This window comes from Dermacentor albipictus, chromosome 1 (assembly GCF_038994185.2).
Source record: "Dermacentor albipictus isolate Rhodes 1998 colony chromosome 1, USDA_Dalb.pri_finalv2, whole genome shotgun sequence".
NCBI classification, from domain to species: domain Eukaryota; kingdom Metazoa; phylum Arthropoda; class Arachnida; order Ixodida; family Ixodidae; genus Dermacentor; species Dermacentor albipictus.
The window spans coordinates 99,630,030-99,652,010 of NC_091821.1; the positions used below are offsets into that span (position 1 = coordinate 99,630,030).

General features: G+C 44.4%; 1 protein-coding gene and 1 long non-coding RNA gene across 6 annotated transcripts in view; both read left to right on the forward strand.

The window, feature by feature from the left end:
- The first annotated feature begins 1,112 nt into the window (after positions 1 to 1,112).
- LOC135906181 (uncharacterized) lies at positions 1,113 to 4,515 on the forward strand. Of its 3 annotated transcripts, none has more exons than XR_010565663.2 (3): positions 1,173 to 1,522; positions 2,584 to 3,049; positions 3,561 to 4,515. It is a non-coding gene; the product is annotated as an uncharacterized lncRNA (long non-coding RNA). The 3 variants fall into 3 exon arrangements; XR_010565662.2 differs by having other exon boundaries at positions 1,177 to 1,522; positions 2,584 to 2,731; positions 2,834 to 4,515; XR_010565661.1 differs by having other exon boundaries at positions 1,113 to 1,522; positions 2,584 to 4,515.
- Positions 4,516 to 7,041: 2,526 nt separating this feature from the next.
- The window catches only part of LOC135906180 (uncharacterized), a 95,214-nt gene continuing 80,274 nt past the window's right edge, over positions 7,042 to 21,981 (forward strand). For 2 of the 3 annotated variants that reach the window (XM_065437442.2, XM_065437443.2), the window contains exons 1-2: positions 7,045 to 7,202; positions 17,488 to 17,551. In XM_065437442.2, coding sequence (XP_065293514.1) covers positions 7,153 to 7,202; positions 17,488 to 17,551 — 114 coding nt within the window. In that variant the 5' untranslated portion in view covers positions 7,045 to 7,152. Of the gene's footprint in view, positions 7,203 to 17,487; positions 17,552 to 21,981 lie in introns of all 3 variants that reach the window. The other variant, XM_065437444.2, reaches the window with a different exon arrangement.

Sequence of the window (21,981 nt, forward strand, 5' to 3'; positions counted from 1 at the left end):
TTTTTTTTCTCTCGCTAGGTGACATCACATTAATATAACCTCTGTAACCTCTATAACCATCTATCCATCTAATCCCTGTACTGAAAAGTTGTAGATTTCGCTTTCGTTTTTGTAGAAAAGCAAGAAAATCAGCAGATTCAAGAGCTTTATCACTGAATCAGCAGAAAATTTTAAAAATCAGTAGATCTACTGATAAATCAGCAGCCGTGGCATCACTGGTTCGAGAGTAGCTCTTTCAAAAAAGCAAAAACAAGCAACAATGTGACGTCACATCCTGCGAAAAAGAGTTGTTCTCCTTTCTCACCTTCTCTCAGCTCACGCATGCGCAGCGATCACGGAGCACTCGGGGGCGATGTTCAGGTGTGGTTACGGCGGCGCCCAGCTGTCGTCTGCTCGACGCGCCGCCGTCTCCTGAACACGCCGTCGTGCTTGTGTTTATTTCGTCATTTTCTCTCTAATTGATTTTTGTACCAAGTATGTAAAAAAAGAATACAATAAAATTACTACTTTGCCATGAATTGAGGTTCCTCGCTTCCGTCAAACGATGCCGTCTGCACGATATCTGCGCGCGCAGACGGCCCTCGCATGTGTGTTATGTTTGTCTCGTAATCGGCGACCTGGCACAGTGTTCGATGAATGAGAGGATGAGCACACTTCGGCGAAAGAACTACTGTTGTGTAGTCGGTTGTATAAGATTGAAAGGTCAGACCAAGCTCTCGCTCTTCGGAGTCCCTAAAGATGAAGAACGGCGACGTGTGCAGAAGCTCATTCTTCACCGCACCGATCGGCCCTTTGGAAGACACCGACTGCATTCGTGAGCTGCACTTTGATGCAAAGTACATACTGAGGCATTATGTGCATATATCATTGAAGGCCAGGAAGTATATACACAGCGTGGAAAGCCTGCGCTTCGGTCTGTTGCGGTGCCCACAATCGTTTGCCATATTTTCAGGATTATCTCTACGAGGAGCCTACACCAGAGCAGCCCACGCGAAAGAGAACGACCGAACTCATATGCAACAGATGAAGACCGGTCATCAAAGAGAACGCTCCCGCTCTCAGTTGAACGGTCATTCAGATTGGAGGCATGTGTCAATGGAAACCTGCGCGAGCTCGAAGACATAGACAACCGATAACATGCTTCCTAATCCAAGCAAATATATAAACAATCTGTTTTGCTTTATTCGCAACTCCAGCAATTCATGCGACACCTAGCGGCAGTAGGGAGAAACGAAATACAGAGGTCCAGTCGCCGTGTGTGCCGTGGAGGCTGCTGTCGCGGACGGAAGAATGAAGCTGCTAGCAAAGAAAAAGCGAACGGCCAAGCAGTTCTGCTGTGTTCCTCGGTGCGTGCCAGCGAGATGGAAGGACCGCGATATTTCCGTTCACGCACTTCCCTCCGAGTGGAAAGGCTGAAGCCGCAGAACCAGGTGGATCGCTAACCTCCGCATCGGCAAGGCTGTGACGCTTACAGTGACTGTTTGCTCACGGCATTTTGCACGGGATAATTTCTCCTTACCAGGTGAGACACTATTGTGAACTTGTGAACTCGACCCTAATGCATGACCATTGTGCGTGGCCATTATACATGTCACTGTGTCACCTTATGTAAACACGTTTCGCATTGCGGGCACTGGCGATTGGGATATGCATTATTTGCTGCATATGTTAGCCGCAACGCGAAATTCGAGCACAGGTTCGAGACCTGTCACAGCGGTTTCTCCGAGGAACGTCTCTTCTGCACTCGTTAACCACATTGGCTGTAATTAGAGCTCATGTTCGACGCTTCACAGCGGTTTCTGCGAGCAACGTCACCTCTGCGCTCGTTGGCTACACCCGGCTGTAACTCGGGAGGCTTTTGATGCCCAGCACGTCTCGCGCAACTTATACGGGCGTCGGAGATTCAAATGTTTACGAATGATGTACTAGCAAGTTCGGGAAGTGTTGAGTGTAAACGTGCCACGTATGTGGCATGCTAAAGCGGAATAAATATCATGCGTGGTGCGGATGAACTTGCAGCACAGGCGCACTGCACGCGGGCACTTCCCAGCGCGACTGATTACGAATTTGCCACTTGCACTTGAGAATCTCCGACGTGCTCAAGAGTGGCCATATGACACTGGTATTTCGCACCGACGGCGAGCCTATCGCGTTCATTGCAGAAGTTTGCCACTTACGCGACAGCCACATGTCAATTTTACACGCGTTTGCTAGTTTCGAGGAAAATTTACGGCGTCCGCCGTCTACTGACGTGTCGCATATGTATGTGCAGTATTAGTACCTAAGCTAGCTTTATCTGTGTTATTAAATCATGCCCAACTCAGTGGCATAACTACTCCGGTCATGTGGTGGTGTTTGCACCTGTGTACTTTGTGTTATGAGCAGCTTTCAACTACGTTTTGCAGATGCTACATTCGGTGTACATCGTTGCATAGCCTTGCACACTCAAACCGTGCTTCATTTCCTTGCAAATGCTTTTTTATAAATATTGTGGCTTTGTTTCTGAGGTAAAAAGAAAAAAAATTCTGGGTGCAGCCCATATTGAGGCACAACAAAGCATAAACAATTCATTTATTTTTTCAGATGTAGCATGTCAAAGACAGCGGCTGAAAAAAATGCAATACCAACTGAAAACCTGCCAAGGACGTCATGTTATGATGAGAACAAGGATGCTCATATGAAAGAGCTTTCACTGGCAAGACTTCGCTGACGTGTGTATCGGTCAGCCAGAGTAAGTTAATTTGACTACATGGTGCAGCACTTATATGCTTATGGTACATACACCATGTCTCAAAGCATGCAATAGATGTCAACACCTTTTAATGCATTACAGAATGAATCAAGCAAAGAAACTGTTGCCTCCCCATTAGAAGCAAAGGTGTTGCCCCATGCACCTGTCAGCACGACCACCATGGTAAATTGGCTGCCTGCAACTTGTGCACACATTGCTTCACCACTAATTCCTTGGGATTAAACTCTGACATTGCAGGACGATCTCCCATCCCCTGACCGCAACAGCATGGACCAAATAAGTGACAAAGGAAATATGGTAATTTCTTTTTGTATATGTATGTGTTGTGGTAGCTGTCTTTACCTAGACGGTGGCATGCTTTCTGGATTTACATCGTAAAAGCATTGTAGCACGTGGTGTGTGATGGGTGCACATTAATTGCAACTTGTGCACACATTGCTTAACCACTGGTTTCTTGAACTGAACTCTATCTGACATTGCAGGACGATTTCCCATCCCCTAACAGCATTGACCAAAGCCTTGCAAACACCATAAGGGACAAGGACATAGCAAATATGGCAATTTATTTTTTCTATATATTTGTGATGTGGTAGCTGTCTTTACCTAGCCGGCAGCATGTTTTCTGGATTAATTCGTGAAAGGATTGTGGTGTGTGATGGGTGCAAATTAACTGATGCAAAAAGCTTGGCTTTCCTACTTCCAACATTGAATTTAATACACTGACGTGCATTATTGGAATGACAAAAAGAAGCTGCATTTCGCGTCAGATATGTCAGACATTACAACTCTTGCTTTTGTTTTGTGACAGGAATGTGCTTGCCAACCTGGCCTCCAGACATTAATGGCAGAGTACTCAAGAGAAGAAAAAGACGTGGCAAATTTCCTACTAGAAATGGCTTCACGGACAAGGCTTACAGAAAGCAAGGCTGCCCAAGTGACATCGGGTACTTTTCCACAGAAGTTTGTGAACACGATAAATAGTAGCGACGTAAATACATTCACAGGCCTGCCATCATTCGATGTTCTGAATGCTCGTGTGACGTGCTACACAAAAATTCATCCACTTTCAGGACGGCACCAGTTATGTGTAAAAACAATTGCATTGACATTGGTGAAATTGAAGCATATTTCCACTGCATTCTTGAGTCACCTTTTTAACTGTTCTCTAACTACATGTAGCAACATAATTGCAGAGACTGCTCAGTTGATGTGTGAAATTTTAAAAGTAACTGTGGCTGTGCCACCAAAAGATGAATTCCAGTGGCGCGTTTGCATATTCGGCATTAGGTGATTCACCTGAAGTCGTGCCATGGCTGGCGATATTGCAAGTAGCCTGTATTGCATAGAGGCATTTGTGCGTGTGACCTTGGCTCCATCAAAGCGTGGCGGCCTTGAGAGTAAGTGCAGTCTTCTGTTTGGAAATCCAGCATTTTTTATGCCACTCAGCCACTTCATACTTTTCAGACACGGTCGTTGCCATGTGATCTACATGCTGCACTTGTTTGCATTGGCCAAACCTGCAGACTTCAACTTCAACACACTTTTTGTAAATTAGCAATGCACATTCTTTTGCAACTTGTATTCTTCATTGAAGTGCTGATTTACACTACGCATTCTGATGCAAGTTTTCATCTTATGGTATTCCGAGATATTTGCAGTTCACTTATGATCTGTGTGCATAGAGTTGTGGTTATTCTTCAATGGCGGTTTGTTGTCCCTTTCCTTACTTGTATTTTTTCACAAAATAAACCACATGCACTCAATATTTTGTTCACTGTACTTGCCTCATACGTTTTACTCAAGCCCATTTTTGTTGCACTTTTTAGCATATGAGGGTATATCTGGCCAAACAGAACATGAGAAGTAACATGGAACAGTGTCAAACCTGCATACGATGAGTATTTAAAAAGTTTGGCCACCAGAGTTGAGTACTCTGAAAGAATGGTTTGATTCAAATGACCCCAGCTGGTATATGTACCATAATTTATGCTTCTTCCCAGCTTGTTGAATACAGTGCAAATGGCTGTCCTGGGAAGCATAACTAAACCACTGGTAATACAACATGGGGAGACACTTGTGCAGACTTAACATCAGTGAATGATAATTATTGACCTCCAGAGAGCATATAGAGCTGTCCTTACTATCAACATATCAATAAATGGAAAGTAAGTGACATAAAAGTTTAACACGCACTTAAAGCACTTAACAAACACTTAAAGGGGCACTGAAACACTTCCGACTGATCATAGTTACCTCACTACAAAAGGACACCGCCTGCTGCAAAAATTTTTCGAATCATTGAACTGTAAGCGGAATTAGTAGTTATTGCACTGATGCATTGCTTTCTCCTTTCGCCTCAGCTAGTGTGCTGGAAGCTACACGGTGCATGGCAAGGTAGCAAGGTCCTGGTCAAGTTTTTTTTTTTACACATTGCTACTTGTGGTTCAGGCATGTGTGGCACTCTCTAAACGCGAGATGGACGCCTGGAGCTACATCACTTACAGAGACCAATAAATACACACGGCTGTCTGATCGTCCTGCGAACAGAGCTTGTGGTGGTCGTGGTATCTATATCATGCGGCATGCCAGTTTCAGGGCCCCTTTAAGAAGGGCACTAACAAAGACAACAAAAGTTGGTTTCATGAGTTCTGCCTGAGTCGCCACTGATATCACGCAGTTGCTCGAGCACAAATTGTGAAACAATAGCGTATGAGCCATAGGAAACGAACAGTCATGTCGGCAAAAAAAAAGAAAAAAAGCAGGATATGTATTGTGATAGGTAACCCCAAGCGCCACAGCACAAGGTGAAGCTAAGTTGCAGTTCGGCACATAATAGGATCTCTTCTGCTTACAACGGTGCACGCACATGAACATTCCACTTTACTACGATCTTTGCACTATGAACAGCATTGAAACGCAATGTAGAGACGAAACGTTAAAGGGACTGACAACTACACCAAATGTTCCAGGATAAGGTGCCAGGAGAAACAGCCGAGATGTGCTTGCACTTTTGCGACAATCCAGCAGTGCACGAACACTTTGCCTCCACGATCGATGGGTCCCGGAATGCGTCGGCGATTCTCACCACAATCTCGTGCGGGTCCGCTGTCACGCCGGAGGTTTGCACACACGCGCGACCACTTCTACTTAATTACTCTTTATACCACTGGTGCCGACTAAAATGAGGTGCTCGACGTCCACTACCCGTTCTCCCCCCACAAAACAGCGCGAATTAACATCGCAGTGCAACAAACTTAATGTTTTCACCAAGGAAAGCGTACGCGGGGACCTCCGTAAAGCCGCCATACTGCACAGTGTAGCCAGACCGGGTCAGGCTCCGCAGCGCCCCCTAATGTTGATTTGAGTTGCCAATACACCCAGGGGGTCTGGAAAACCAACTACATCTCAGGCGTACATGACGCATAAAAATAGGGAAGAGAAAGGCTATTCCGTAACTATTTTCAAAACCCACAATTAACCTACAAAAAAAAAATGTGCTGCACGTAAAGAATAATGTGACCCATATAGCTAGGCTCCCTAAATCTCAAATTGCTGCATTTCTTAGGGCATCGGAGAAATTTTGTTAGCATTCAATATATCGCCTTGAGAAAGGAAGAAAACAAAGGTTTACCAATTTTTATTTAACACCTAATTATGCCACACAGTTCATTAATTCCTGTAACTCATCCCATTACTGCGCATGATCAGTGGCATAGCAACAGGGGGGGGGGGGGGGGGGCCGTGGGCCCCGGGTGCAAGGGGCCAGTGGGGGGAGGGGGGGGTGTCATATACGTCTGAAGACATCCCTCTTTCCGCCGGCTACACCCGGGGGGGGGGGGGGGGGGGTGACAGAATACCTATGGGCCCCGGGTGCCAGACCTAGCTACACCACTGCACATGTTCCCTATTTCTTCGGAATATCAGTTATGTATTTCGTTTTCTCATGACACAGTGAAACACGCACATAAGGTAAGGAAAGCAAACTGCAAACGCGATCCATCTGACTGCGTGCCTCCAGCTAATCCAGGCACGGTCATCCTCGAATGCAACTGCAACGCTGCGAACTTTTTTTTTTCTTTCGTGCTTCTGTTCGGCACGCTCTCCGACCGGCGCCGGCGCCGCGGCGGCCGCCGCCGCGCGCGGGAGCGTGGCCTCCAGAAGAAGGCGATGGTGGCGCCCTCTGGATTTTCAATAAAAAATGCCTCAGCGCGGCGCCCTCGTTGGACCCACTCTCCGAATCTAGTACTTTCAACGCCCCACATGGCGCCACTATCGCGCCGCCCTTCTCTCTCTAGGCGCCTAGGATCAGGTCACGTGAGGGATTTTGAACGACATTTTAGACGCACGCCCCAGCCCGCGCTGTTTGGACGTTGTTGTTTCTAGCTTGTCAACGGCGCAAAATGGTCCGTAGCCCTGCGAGGTCGAAAGAGAGCAAATGGGACCATTTAAGGTGAGCACAGTCTTCCTGCCTTACAAACGCACAAGTGCAAACAAGTTGTTTTGCTTATATAGCGAAGACAGCTTCGTTGCACTTCACAGTAGTTTTGCCTAGAAAGAATAAAACAGCAATATCTGTCGCACAAGTAGCCATAGATTGTCGCAGAATGTGGGAACTTGTCTGTGTGACGCTTCACTTGCTCATGCATAAGAACTATGTCTTGTTTTCTAGTGACCACAGAGGTATGGTCTGTGTTAGGTTGCATGGTTTGTTCATAATTGCGTGCACGAAAGCATGCATGTCCATCTTCCCGCGGCACTGTAGTTTCGGCCACTTTAATTCAGGCAGCTCTGCTTCCCATTGAGTGTGCCTGTAAAATCGTGCCGCTTATTACGTGTCATCCTGCCTGCAGAAATCGCCTGCCGGTTGCCACCATGACTTTCGGTCACATTGGTTCTCAGCATTTTCACCAGTCAACGTTACTATCAGCTGAGAAGTAACGTTGGTACTCCTCAACCATTTACAGTCGTCTGCAAGGGTATTCCAGGCTGTTGTGCTAAAAGCATTGCGTTGCTTTGTAGGAGCGGCTAGGCCAGGTTGCGCATAGCCCCTGGAGTAATCTTTTAGGTCTGTTCTGAATTTTGTTTTGCCCATTCAACGTGGCAATTTGTCGGCTGCGCGTTGACAACGCCCTTTCTCGTCTGAAGAACCCCGAACCCCCCCCCCCCCCTTGCTATTTCATTTTTTTTCCGACTTCCTGCGTCATTTTGATAGCGTGTGAAAATACCTGGCCAGGTGAAAATTTTAGCCCGTGTTCCTGCTGCTAATCAAAATGAGAGTACAGGCTTTGCTTGAGTTAAATCTGTTCTCAAACAGTGGAGGTGCGATTCTACACCTTACCACCATCTGAAATTTCACTGAAGCAAGGTTCAATATTTATAGTCATGGCTACAGCCTGCCCCATGAACCTGAAAGGATAACCATCCTGTATCATGCTCTGCTTGCCCTCATTCAGCATGTAGCCGTGCATCTCATCTTCCCTTGTCGAATTCAGAGAGCTTATCAATGAGACATAATGACTCCACGAAAGTTCTAAGCTGAGCTAGTTGGTTTCCATTCAACATAGCAAACAGCACAGACGCGACAAGTGAAGGAACAGAACAGATGCGCTGACTATCAACTAAATTTTGCTTGCAGTTGTAAAGTATATAAGGCACATGATACAATCAAAGCACACGAAGTTGCTCGGCCAACCGGCAAGAAAACTCTGTGAAAGCAAAATACTCGAAGGGCAATAGCATATATGGCAAGAACATGACAATCTAACTGCAGAAGATCTTATGTGGCGCGAACCGGAAGGTGCCTTAATGACAGACTGGGTGAGCATCCAAATTTAGTTAAAAGAACATCAGGCAGTGATCTAGTTATTCGTTGCAACATGTGTGGTTGCTTGCAGCTGTTCTATGGAATAGATATGTTGCAGTAAACAAGTGTGTTCCACTTCTCTGCCAGTGTAAATTTTCCAAAGCAGCCTAATAGTGTTCATAATTATGCCGTTGCCGAAAATTTACACCATCAGCAAAGTAGAATGCACATTGTAACTGCAGTAATAGCTCTGTCTGGTTGAGCTCTAAGCCACCAGGTGGCTGCACTATGCAGGCCAGTCACGTTTGCGTCCCCGCTCACCCGCTATTTGGCCTGATCTGCCAGTGTTTTGTGGAATCAGGACATGCTAAAAAACTGAGTTTTAGCGTGTCTGGTATTCCGGTAAATGCAGGCGGACTGCGTGTTTTGCTAGATGGGCAAAGCTGCAAGCGTGAGCGGCCTACAGGGTGCAGCGACCTGGTGGCACACACGGAAATAGTTAATATAGCAGTACTCAAGCGTATTCTGCTTTGCTGCTGGTGTAAACTTTAGGCAGCAGCGTGATCATGTATTTAAATTTGTAGACTGTTTTACGCTTGGTTACAGCAATATTAGTTCTTTATTTGCTAGTTAGGCCCTGTGCCCCCACGTGCCTGCACCATGCAGGCTGCTCACATTCAAGGTAAAGCCTCTTCATCACAGCACTAGTAATATGGAAGTACTTCAGTTTACGCCTCTGCCTATCTGTGAAAACGCCCAGCTCACCTACGTTTACCGCAATACCAGACATGCTCAGTGCTGTGATAGAACACGCACAATGCACGCTACTTGGATGGCTATCTGGGCATTGATGGCCAGGCGGCTACTGGAAAGGTTGGAGAGGCTTCGTGCGCTGGCTCCAAGACACCGGAGGGAAGGACTAAGCTCCGCCAGTGAAGGCAGAGCAAAGCATGGCTAGGTAGGAGGGTAACTTGTAGTTGTTCGCAGATCCCATATAAGGTGTATCACTTAAATTGTGGTGCGAGTGTTTTACTGTTTCTGTACCCTACGCGTCTACAAAATTTCTGCAAACCTTTTCAGGGACCCTTTAAACAGGAAAACCATGGAAAAATGAGGTTTTCATTATCTAGCAGCCTAAAGTTCACGATTTTCCTGGTAACTTTCACCATCGATATACACAGAAAATGGTCTTTTGGCCACAAACATTCTGATTAAACAAGTGAAGTCACTTCATGGGAACATGTAAAGAAAAATAATGCTGCTCGTAAATCGTGTGACGAGCTCATTTGTACAGATGTTCGTTGGCATGCAGGGATTATTAGTACTTTTAAAGGAAACCACATGAACAAAAACAACAAATAGACGTGTTTTTGTGATCCTTTCTTTACTTTGTTCTTTGTACTCTTTTAACAAGGGAAAAGCATACAAATATTAGTGCACACATACATGCTTTGCAAGAAGTGTGAGGCTTTACCTTCTTGCAAGCCTTTGTTCATGTGTATCATGTGGATTTCGTGGCATTTGTCCTAGACCTGTTGGTCCTTTCATCCTTGTCCTATTTTACTGGTTCCCACCATATCTTTTTGCAGCAAGGTTATTGGATTACCAACTACCCGAATCAGCTACCCTTTGAATGTAACATGGTTGGGTAAACGTAGTCACAGCTACTGTTTGCAATGTAAAGGAATGTCAGTGCTGTGGTCACTTTGTAGCACATTACCGGCATCTGCATGTATGCAACATGCATTAAATTCAGTGCAATGCGCCATAGTTGTATTCATGTAAATGCAGCTTCTGGGAAAGTAACACACTTTCGTTCACTCAAGGCCATCACAAGTTAAATAATGCAGAAAGAGGTGAACACACTTCAGCAATGTTAGTCGCCTTTTCTGCTAATGTTTCGTCTTTCTGCTGTTGATGCAAATGCAAAACAACCAATTCGACTCATCATAATCCAGTGCCACTGAGATTTGAGCATTTTTTTTCTGTACATTTGCAGTGCAGCTATGTTGAGCACTTGCCTGTTGTGAATTCTGGGTGCTACTGTACAAACTATGAGACATTATCACCGCAATGTCATTGTTGGCATTCATGCTGTTCATGCTTTTGATGTTGTTTTCCACTAACTGCCTCTATTGGGGCTGTGGGCCATATTTGAGGCTGATCACCATCATTGTGATGTATGCCTCCTTTATGTCACCGACAGTGAAGAATTTCATGCCAACACACTATCATCTTGTTAAGAACAATATCTATGCGATGCACATAATGTCATCTTCATGCAGTATTGGTTATTCTGGCATCCAAAATACATGCACAGGCTCCACCACCCTCAGAATATGTGTACAGCACAAAATCCTTGCTGCGATTGCCCAGTGCTGTGGTACGGTAGCCTGGTGGTTAGTGTGCCCTACTCCAAAATGCATATTGCTCCGGCAACATATGTTCAAATCCCATTAGTGGTGGTTGTAGATTTTTTTCTTTGTTTTGTGGCAATGAGGATGATGAGGTGGCCTGATGAAAAAATTGTTAGACGTTGTTGATGGTAATGGTCGTCGTCAGTATAATGGAGTGGATGGAAAAGGCAAAGGCAATTATGTGCACTTAACTGCTGTGGCAGTAAAAATTCAATTGTGAGTCAGCACTCATGCTTTGTTTCCATCCTTTGTGCACGGTTACCAGTTTCCCAAAGTGTTCCAACTTGCCCAGCTCTCGATTTTGGCAAATCGGTTAGCGGAATCTCGCAAGGTGGAAAATGGTTCATAAAAGGGAAAATCGTCATCCGTCCAAATGTAGCACAAAGCTGTAAAGGAAGCCCATATGGATTTCTCAGAAAGAAAGCTTCGCAGTTGATGAAAAATTCATCCTGATCTGGGATTTGAACCTGGGACCAGTGCCTTCCTGGGGAGGTGACTCTACTATCTGAGCTAACCAGGAGGATAGCAGATCGCAGCGTGAGGGTGAACTATTCAAGAACTCAAACCACGGGGACAATGAATATGGCAAATCAGTTCTGCAAAATCCTGCAAGATGGGGAACGGTTCATGAAAGGAAGAATTGTCATCCACCTGAATGTAGCGCGAAGCTACAACAAAAACCCGTACAGGTTTCTCGGAAAGCTTTGCAGTTGAGCAAAAATTTGCTGTGGTCTGGTATTCGAACCCGGGATGAACGCCTTTTTGGGGCAGTCTATCACGTGAGCTAACCAGGAAGGTAGCAAATTGCAGCACGTGGGCAAAATAACAACTCGAAGAACAGGGACACTGAATATGGACATTCGGGTGAATAATTTTGCCCTTTCATACACCCTGTTTGTATATCCTAGTATATTTACTTTTTGCCGATTGTGTATTTTTTCGCTCTATATATATCTACTTATTTATTTAAAATACCTACAGGCCCTATGGGGGCATTGTGTAATGTGGGCTACAAAATCAAGGCAAAAAAAAAGAGTAACCAGCCTTCTGAAGTCTAATACAAAAGATACGCCTCAATGCAGGACTTATCAACATTACTACCAAGATCAAAACATGAAAAAGGAAAAACTGAAGTAATGAAAGGCCACAAAGGTAATTTAGGAAATAACACGAGTAAAACTTAACGTAATGCACTAATACTAGAAAGCAAAATACACGAAAAAATAACAGATCAGGGAGTACAATTCTTGAAGGGATATTTCGGGAAAAAGACTAAAAAAAAGCAATAATATAGGGAGCATATAATATATACAGGCCATACAAGTGAACACGTGACGCAGCATAAAATAGCAATTCATAAGAGCGAGGTAGCAATGCATCAATAAAAATAAAAACATCACAAGAAGTTCGAAGCACATTGCCAAGTGTAAGAAACAAGATAGTGCTTTGTAAGTGCTATTATGAAAAATGCTCGTGTTGGAGATGACAATTTTTCTTGATCCGACTCGGAAGCAATGTGATCAGGCAGATTGTTCCACAAGCAAATGGCCGTAGGGAGTGTGGAAAAGTTAAAAGCATGTGTCGTACCGTACATGTGTACAAAACTTAAGTGCTTATTTAATCGGCGAGACGTGTTCGAGGTGATCTGGATGTGCAGTGTGGATTATGTGGCATTATAAGCATATTTGCGAAACAAGGATAACAGAGCGATACTACGGCGAAGAACTAAAGGCGGGATGGAATGATGGAGTTTGATTTGCGTTACGGTGGAGTGGTGGCTACAATTACGTGAATCGAAACGGGCAGCTCGGTTCTGGACTGATTCAAGCATGTCGATTAAAGTAGGTAGGATGTGGGGACCAAATGGATGATGCATACTCGAGCTGTGGACGAACAAATGTCTGATAGGCCAATTTGTGGATGTTGGAAGGTGAATTACCCAGATTACGATGTAGGTAACCTAATGTCCTTGAAGCTTTTGCGCAAACGACTGCAATGTGGTATGTCCAGGAGAGGTTTTTGGTTAGGTGAACACCCAAATATTTATGATACTGTATGTAACAATTCTTTATTATTGACGTATAAAAAATGAGTTGTCACGCTTACGACGAAAATAAATTACCTGACATTTTGATACATTTAAAGCCATTAACCAGGTGTGACACCAATTATGAATTAGGCTAAGATCATTTTGAAGGGCCAGGTGGTCGTCAGTACTGTTAATTGATCTGTAAATAATGCAGTCAGCGAAAATACGTAAGCGAGAAGAAACATTAAGTGGCAAATAATTTATGTGCATTGAATAGATCCCAACTAGTCATCGGCTAGTAGGGATTGGCTAGTTGACTAGTTGGGATTCTTGCGTACTCTTTGTGAGATTCTTTTTTCTGAATAAAAGGCGATGATCATATTGCTACAATAATGCACCATGCTTTACATGTCGCACAAAAGTTATTGCAGAACGATGACTGGATGATGTTTCTACTGATGAGTCCAGATAACGCGTCCAGATGATTTCAGTGCTCGTCTATGATATGTGTCAATCTTTCTGGTGCCCTATATTAAACTAATAGCCAGGCATAAGTCTTGCAATGTTCTGCAATATGCAATATGCCGGGTGGCCTTCTTTCATCATTATGAGGTCATTCACACTGGCGACTTGAGGAGGTCGCGCGATTGATTGGAACTGGCTACCAAAAAGCAGTTCAAGGCGACCAATGTTCCACACTGGTATGTGCTTCCGGCAAGTCGCCACATTCAAATGCCTTGCAATATGCTGTTCACACCATTCATGTACATATACTCGCAATACCATGGCAACGTAAAATAAGCTCCAGCATATACAGACGTCCTGTTTCTGCGCATCTGATTGAGTTTTGCAACTGCGGTCACATGAGTGAAAAATCTAGCTGCGGGCCACTGGCCCAATGTGGCCGATTTATTTGGTACTAACTTGGTCGCATAACCGTTGTCAGTAATTGGTGTGAAAGATCCTTAACAGATTTTTAAAAAAAATCATGATTGGCATCATTGTGTTGCACAGCTGAGCTCAAGGTCGTGGGTTCGACCCTAGTCACATTTCAATTAGGCCGAAATGTACAGCGCTCGTGTACTCTTTAAGTGCATGTTAGAGCCAAAGAGGTCAAAATTAGTCCCGAGTCCCACACTATGGCATGCCTCATCATATTGTGGCTTTGGCAAGTAAAAGCCCAGAACTTAAGTTCATTAAAAATTAATATCGGATCATAATTCAATTCTGTCTATCCAGGTGAAATACTTGTAAGTGTAGACATTACTTACACAACATTTGGCCATAGCAATATTTAGCTATCACAGAAAATGACAATCAATTTATTCGATTTGTGAAGTTTAATTATTTACTTTGGGCCACATGTTGCCATTGTGAAATTGAAGCCGGTCAGTTAGTCATGCCCATTTGGCAAAAATCGTGAGACAAGTTTCCTGCTATCTACTACAAAAGTCTGCTACGAAATATGGTGTTCTAGTTAACTTTCCCAAAAGCCTCCCGTAGCCCTTGCACACTTCAAAACAAAACTGACTTGAACACTAGTTAATTCTGTTGCACGTTTTGGGGATAGCTGTCCTGAAACTCAAGGAAAATGGACCTAATCTTGTATGTTCACTAAAGTCAGCAATTTAATAGTTTACTAGTGCACCTTTGTTCAATAAATTATTTAAATTTGCTGCACGAGTAATATCTGCATATACAAGGGATCCACCTGGGAAGATGGAATTGCACTGTCAGTACAATGTTCGGTGTAAAAAGACATCTGAGGACACCTTAGCTCTTATGAGTTGTGAATGTGAATGCCATTGAGCAGTCCTTTGAGGTTTGTGAATAAATTGCTGTGGGTTATAATGTTTCTTTTTACACTTTACGTTAGCATGTTGGCTGTAGACCGAAATCATTTTGGCAATATTGCTGAGAAATCAAGGATGTCCCATGCTACCAACATTCTGCACAACGAGAGACCAAGGAAGATACACTGGCCAGCAGGCACGTGCAGCAGCTAATCTATATGTTGCAACAAAACTGCTTGTTGGCCTAGTTGGTGCTTGCTAAGACGTTTTTTTTTTTGCTGCAAGTTAAAACACACACAAAAAACAAACAAAACACACACAATGCTGCCTGTGTCTGTCTTCCTTTTGTGTGCACTGTTGCAGCTAGTTAACAGAACTCAAGTAATTCAACTTCAATGTTATATGCCTTAAGATGCATGCTGCATTTGCAGAATTTAAGCCTATCAGTGCTTGAAGCATATCCATTTGATAGGCACCCTGACACTAGCACCAGTTTCGACATATGTCCCCAAAATGTGGCACAAGATATAGCACTCTATGTAGTGCTATGCAAAAGTTTTTTGGTAAAATCCCTAATATTAGGTATAACACCACTGTAGATTAAAGCGAAATTTCTTGTTCAAGTGCTTTTCATCACTACTGTAGTGTATTTCATGGCCCATGTTAGAGGCAGATGTGTTAAAAGTAGTACTAGTCTTGGAATTCTTGCGCAACAGACATGCCATGAGTGCTTATTGGGTTCAACTCCTCTATTGAAAGATATCTCCTAAAGTAAATTATTATGGTGGTAATTAAGACTCTAATTTAACTATTTTCATTTCCCGAGCTTAGTTGCATTGAAAATCGTGTATTTTTCGCAACAAAGTTTTCGGTCATTTAAATCATGTACTTGGAGCCTGTATGTCTAGTAAATCTAGCAAGAAACTATGTCGGCCGAGGCAAAAGTTATTTCAAGCGTCCTTCTGCATGAAAAGTTCGAGCGGCAAAACTGCTGTCAAAGAACACACGCCAAGATGCGGTAGGCGAGAAACACCGTTGTGCCATTTATTGCATTGTTAAATAACTCGGAGAAACATGAGAGCTGACGATTCCTTCTGCACAAAAGGGATAGAGGGAATGAAGCAGGTTGGGGGGAGGAAGGAAAGTGCACCCATCTGCCTTCTCCTCACTGTGCGGGCCACACGCCCTATCAATCTTGGAAGTACTCTCAATGGCAAGCCGAAACGGATTGTTATACCCGCACTTCTAGTGGTGCTGATTGTGTAATCTCAAGCTTCCGATACAGAGACATGGTACGAAGCGCTCGCTCGCGTTGTGACTGAGTTCATGGTCATTGAGTGAGATCTGTTAATGTTTGCCTGAGTGCGCATGACACCGATAAAACTACGAACCCTACTTTGTGTGGTCTCTTTGCTATCGCCATCAATGCTCCACCTTTCTAGTGAAACTGACTTTCCTTCTTCCTTTCTTTTCCTTTTGGCTCAGGACTAATATCCGTATCTTTCTACACTGTTGTTTTTAATTTGTGGTCACAGGCTGCGGCAGTCAGCAATGGCATACAAGATTTACCAGCGCTGCGTGATGCAACACGCGAATCTCGGATGCCATGAGCCATGTTGATGCATTGCTCTCGGTGCGATCTGCACCGCACACGCTGGTGCTCATAACCACGCTATTATTAGAGAGGTTTATCTTGTCCGGTATTCGGGTAAACGCAGGCTGACGGGGCGCGTTGGGGCAGAGCTCAAACAGACAAAAACAGCTATTATTGCCTTAACAAAATGTATTCTACTTCACTGCTGGTGTAAATTTTCGGCACTGGCATAATCGTGTTGCTGCCAAAAGTGTACACCTGCAGCAAAGCAAAATACACTTGGTTACTGCAATATTAGCTGTTTTTGCCTATCTGAACTCTGCACCATGCAGTCCACTCCCATTTACACCTCTGCCCCAACACCCTAACACCCTGTCCGCCTGTGTTTACCTGAATACTGGACAAGCTATACCTCTCTTATGGCCCGACATTCTTGCGATTTGTTTATAAGTGCCTACTAACAAGATAGTGTCCACCTGGAATGCTCTGGGAATTGGTAAAGTTGTTTTTAATGCTGAAACTTTAATACCTCAAATTAATGAAATTCACGGTCTAATAGTTTTTCGCTGCAAGTACAACTTTGTTCTATCGTGGCTCGACTGTATTCCTTGAAAACATTGTTTGCTTTGGTAACTGTAGAAAATGCGTTTTTTGTTTCAGTGTAAAGAACAGTAGATTATTTGTCTAAAGGCACGCTGCCATGTTTGGTTGAACCCTACAAAAGATTGTATTAGGATATGGTCCTCACTTGACATATAATGCAAGCTTCTCTACAGCAGTGAGTCATGTTGAGCTACCGTGCATTTAACCCTTTCAAGTGTCGCTGACTTACCGGTACATTTTCGAATTTCTGTCTTGCCATGTCGCTTGTGTCAGATAAGAATGTGAGGACCATACCAAAAGAGCATTTGCCTTTATCCATGTCATTGTTTCCCTTTGCGTAGCGAAAAACAAGCTGTTAGTTTTATTATCTAGAAAAAACCCGACGCAGGAGATGTAGCTTCTTCGAAAAACTTAACACTGAAAGGGCTAATATGTCGCTCTTTTTGCATAATTGCTTTGTATCTGCAGTACATTGAAATGTGGCATTCTTTTACAGGAGAAGACCTAGGTATTTCAAGCCAACACACCGTTCTTTCACAGTTACTTGGAAAGACAGTACGGTATGTACGATACTTTCACTTGAAGCTCTGTTGCACGCTTTCGCAGACTTAGTTTTTGTAAAGATGACTATTGAAAACTGAGTGATGCCCTTTTAACCTTTAACCTTGGATCATTCCATTTGTCTATGTTAGTGATTTGTACTACACTGATTTCTCTAGCTACTGGAGCTTTCATTTATTTATATTTGTTTGAATTATACATAGTGTTTTGGAAAAATGATTGCAAATATGGGGAAGGAAACATTGCTATATAATTGAGAGAGGTAGGTTCAAATAGGGAAATGTTCTAAACAAATAATATTTGAAGAGCATGTGCTTCAAAAATCAGGATGAATATAAAATATTTTTCCACCTCCTATAAATACAAAATGAAATATGCAAAACAAATATGACTGAAGAATGCAATTGATTTTTTACAGCTTGTGCAATGTTGTTCATAACTCTCTTCAACTCGGAAATTATCAGGAAGTGAAATATCACTGCAGTTCCTGGTTAGCTTTCTGCAGGGACTTGAAGCAGCTAGCAGTGACAGGTAGGGTCCAGTAACTTCAGTAACCTTGTATATCCAGTCACAATTGAATATTAAAAGAAATAGAGTATTAAATTCTTTAGTTGAACACCTTTATTCAACACAAGTATTTCATTTGTATTCAAAATTTCTAATGTCCATACAACCTTTGTTTAATACAGTTGAACTTTGATAGCAAAAGCTTTTCAGTTTTCATCTGAGCTCTGTTGAACTCCACATATTTCTTCGAACAATATAAGAAATTAATTGTTTCAGGGTTTCAATTTAACAAAGGGCACGCTCATTGCATGCAGATACTTAGAGCCTGTGTGGCAAACAGAAAAACGTTGTCCAACAGTGAATTTATCTTTTGCAAAGCATCCTTCTGTAAGCAAATGTGAACAGGTGCATATAACACTGACTGTCGAGCAGATTACAGTAAGGACGGAACATACCACTGTTCTATCTGTTGTGCTGAGTAACCATGATAGGCGTGCTCCATTCAGGATCTTATTATTGTGGATATCCTCCCAAGTGTGTCATTGGTCAGCCAGAACCGATAAATACTAGGGGTGTGCGAATATCAAAATTTTCGAATATGGCTCGAATACAAAAACTTCCCATAAAATATTGAATAATATGCACATGCACTTATTAGTAAGCTGGCTTATTTTGACATGTTCGAACATTGCAATTACATTGTCATAAATTAACTATTAAGTCATTATACTAAAAGATTGTATATTTGGCTCATGTTAGCTTTGGAAAATTTAATATCTGCTAGTTGTCTGTTCTCACCAACCTGTGCTTTAATATATACCGCATATACTGCATCAGTTTCCCGTTAACTCGGATACATCTGACCCTGCATCAGTCGTCACTCATCGCATTTGCTGTTGAGCAATAAGCTCAGGATTGGTTGGTGGAACCTGCAAAACTGTGCCCCCTCGCTGTTTGCAAACCCGTGCCCCTTGCTACTGAGAGGCTGGCTTTTCTGCAATTCTTAGGTGTCCAATGGCTAAGCGGGTTTTACAGGTGAAATTTTGCCACCATCATGAAATTATAGCAAAATTCAGCACAATATCACACTTTCTCAGATTAAATAGAAAAAGAAATGCTAAGAGCCATATTTGCTCCCGCACAGCCAGCAATATATTCGATTTTTTTTCGAGTCGGATGCAAATATTAAAAATAAAATATTCGATAACCCAAATTTTCTAATATTTGCACACCCATAATAAACACTCAAAGTGGGCCTACAAGAGTCTTGGCGACGATGAAAGGAATGCACATTGTCTCAGTGTCATCACACCATGTTGTTGTCATGACTGAATATAGGCGAGCTTGGCCTCACGACTCGCTACACCTCTGTAAACAAACAAAATGGCAGCTTATGATGATTACAACACACATGTACTCATTATGATACACATGCACATGTATTCAACTTACAGAAGTTGGGCTCATAACACAATCTCTACCGTACCCATCAGTGCTTCTGAATCTTGTAGGGGTCGAGGACGGACTTCGGGATGAAAACAAACTTGGAGGATTTATTTTACATTATATACAGTGAGATGAGAGTCAAGTAACAGTCGTACAGTCATTACGGGCTGGCAGCAACTCGGACGCTGCGGCCCGCGGCAAGAAGTTCGAGAGAGGTCAATCAGGGAATGCTCTGGTCTCTCTGGAATGCTCCTTTTAAACCCTTCGAGGACTGGAAGTCGCGTCATGTTCGGCCAATGGGAGAGTCTGCTCAGATAACGCCATTTTCGGCCAATGGTTGGCGCCCGTGTCGTGGTGTCACACCCGGCGGCTCTCTGCGGTCTTGCCTTGCAGACTTGCAATGCGCTCTTCAAAGGCGGAGAAGGGGGACGCTTGGGCTCCATTGTCCGAGGGCCCACCTACTCCCGACGGTACGGCCCCGCTGTGGTGGCAAATGCCTTCTTCAAAGGCGGAGAAGGGGGACGCTTGGGCTCCATTGTCCGAGGGCCCACCTACTCCCGACGGTACGGCCCCGCTGTGGTGGCAAATGCCTTCTTCAAAGGCGAAGAAGGGGGACGCTCGGGCCTTCCCGGTACATCACAGCCGTCCGGCTGTCACGGCGCATTACCGCCGTCAGGCCGTCCCGGCACAATACCGCCGTCTTGGTTTGGGACCCACTTTACTTCCAACAGTGCCGGGCTATCCCCTCGCTTTCTGGAAGAGTCAAGCAGAGAATAGCTACCGGCGGCGTACGAACTTGTTTGCACGTGAACGTGTGGCCTTCAACTTGTTTGCTCGAGTGCTCCTCTGGAATTTGCTGCGATTCGATGTGGTCTGGGGAACTCGAAGTAGGCACAGGAAACAGCTCCATATCTAACAATCTGTATGTTAGTTTGGTTTCCTGCGGGATTCTTTATATAAGTAATTCTGACAAGATGCCGTCCACAAGGACCTTTCTAAAAACGTGCAGTAATTTTTACAGTAGAAATGTTGTTACGGAAGGATGCAAGAAGACTGAGAAAGATAGCGAGACGCTGACTGCCGCATGTTGTTGGTGGTCAGCCATATTGTCTATGCTGACTCGTCCTGTATATATTGACACAATGATGTGGGGCTCCCGCACCGCAGGACGGCGCGCGCAAAGGTCGGCGCCACAAAAGACGATGCAGTGCGTAAGCTGCACACTCTTCTTCTGGCCCGCCATTAAAAGCGAAACAGCTATTTTGTAAGACTCCGTCTTCAATCTACGTTACATTGTTCTGGTGGAGGTGCTGGGTACATGCTACTACTCCCAGATCGAACGCCGCCTATGAGCCCAGTACGAAGTCCGGTCGAGCTGACTCCTGTTCACGTACGGACAAGCTGTCGACTTCAAGGACTGCCACCTGAGCACGAGCCTCTACCGAATACAGTCAGAAGGATGACCACATCGGTTCCGTCTTCTTCCTCAACGGCACCGATCGAGGTCTTCCTTAACCAGCTGCGAATCCCCACATCCTTCCATGGGGACACCTTCGTGGATGTTGAGGACTGGCTCGATCACTTTGAGCGTGTCGCAGAATTCAACAGCTGGACTCCAGAGCGCAAGCTACGCAACGCCTACTTTGCCCTCGAGGACTATGCGTGGACCTGGTTTGAGAACCATGAGGTGGCCTATCGACATGGGACGAATTCTGGCGGCAGCTAATCGGCACATATATAGCCTCGATCACAAGGAGCGAGCTGAATCTGCAATTCAGGCGAGAGTACAGTGGCCGAACGAAAGCGTAGCAATGTTTGTCAAAGATATGTGCCGACTTTTCCGATGCATGGATCCATCCATGCCGGAAGAAAAGAAGGTAAGGAACTTGATGCATGGCGTGAAGCAAAAGTTATTCGGTGGCCTAATACGCAACCCACCAAAGACCGTTGCAGAGTTTCTTGCCGAAGCCATATGAATAGAAAAGGCACTGCAGCAACGAACAAGGTAGTACAACCGCGACGTGTCGACCCTATCGCGTGACCCTTGGACAATACCGACGCCTTGCGGGAGCTCATCAGGCTTGTTCGAGAAGAGCTCCAAAAGCTTCAGGTGTCTCCGGTATCGGATCCGCAACTTGCTCTGGCTGAAGTCGTCCAGGAAGAAATCGGGCAGGCAGTACAGGTACCAGAGCGAAGCGAGACACCACAGCACGAGGTACGGCAGCCACAGCCTCGCATGTCGTATGCGGAAGCTGCGCGAAGTTCGTTGTCTCCGACTTTTCACGATGCGCGCGGCGTCCCGTACTTGCATGGTGTGCGCAGTTTAAAAAGCAACTGGCGACATCAGGACTCGCCACACGCCATTCATGGCTGGAGCGCGACCACCCTACAAGAGTGACGTATGGCGCACCGCAGACCGGAGGCCTTGCGATGAAGCCGATCACCTCTACAGGGCGTGTCCTTACCACCGGGCTGG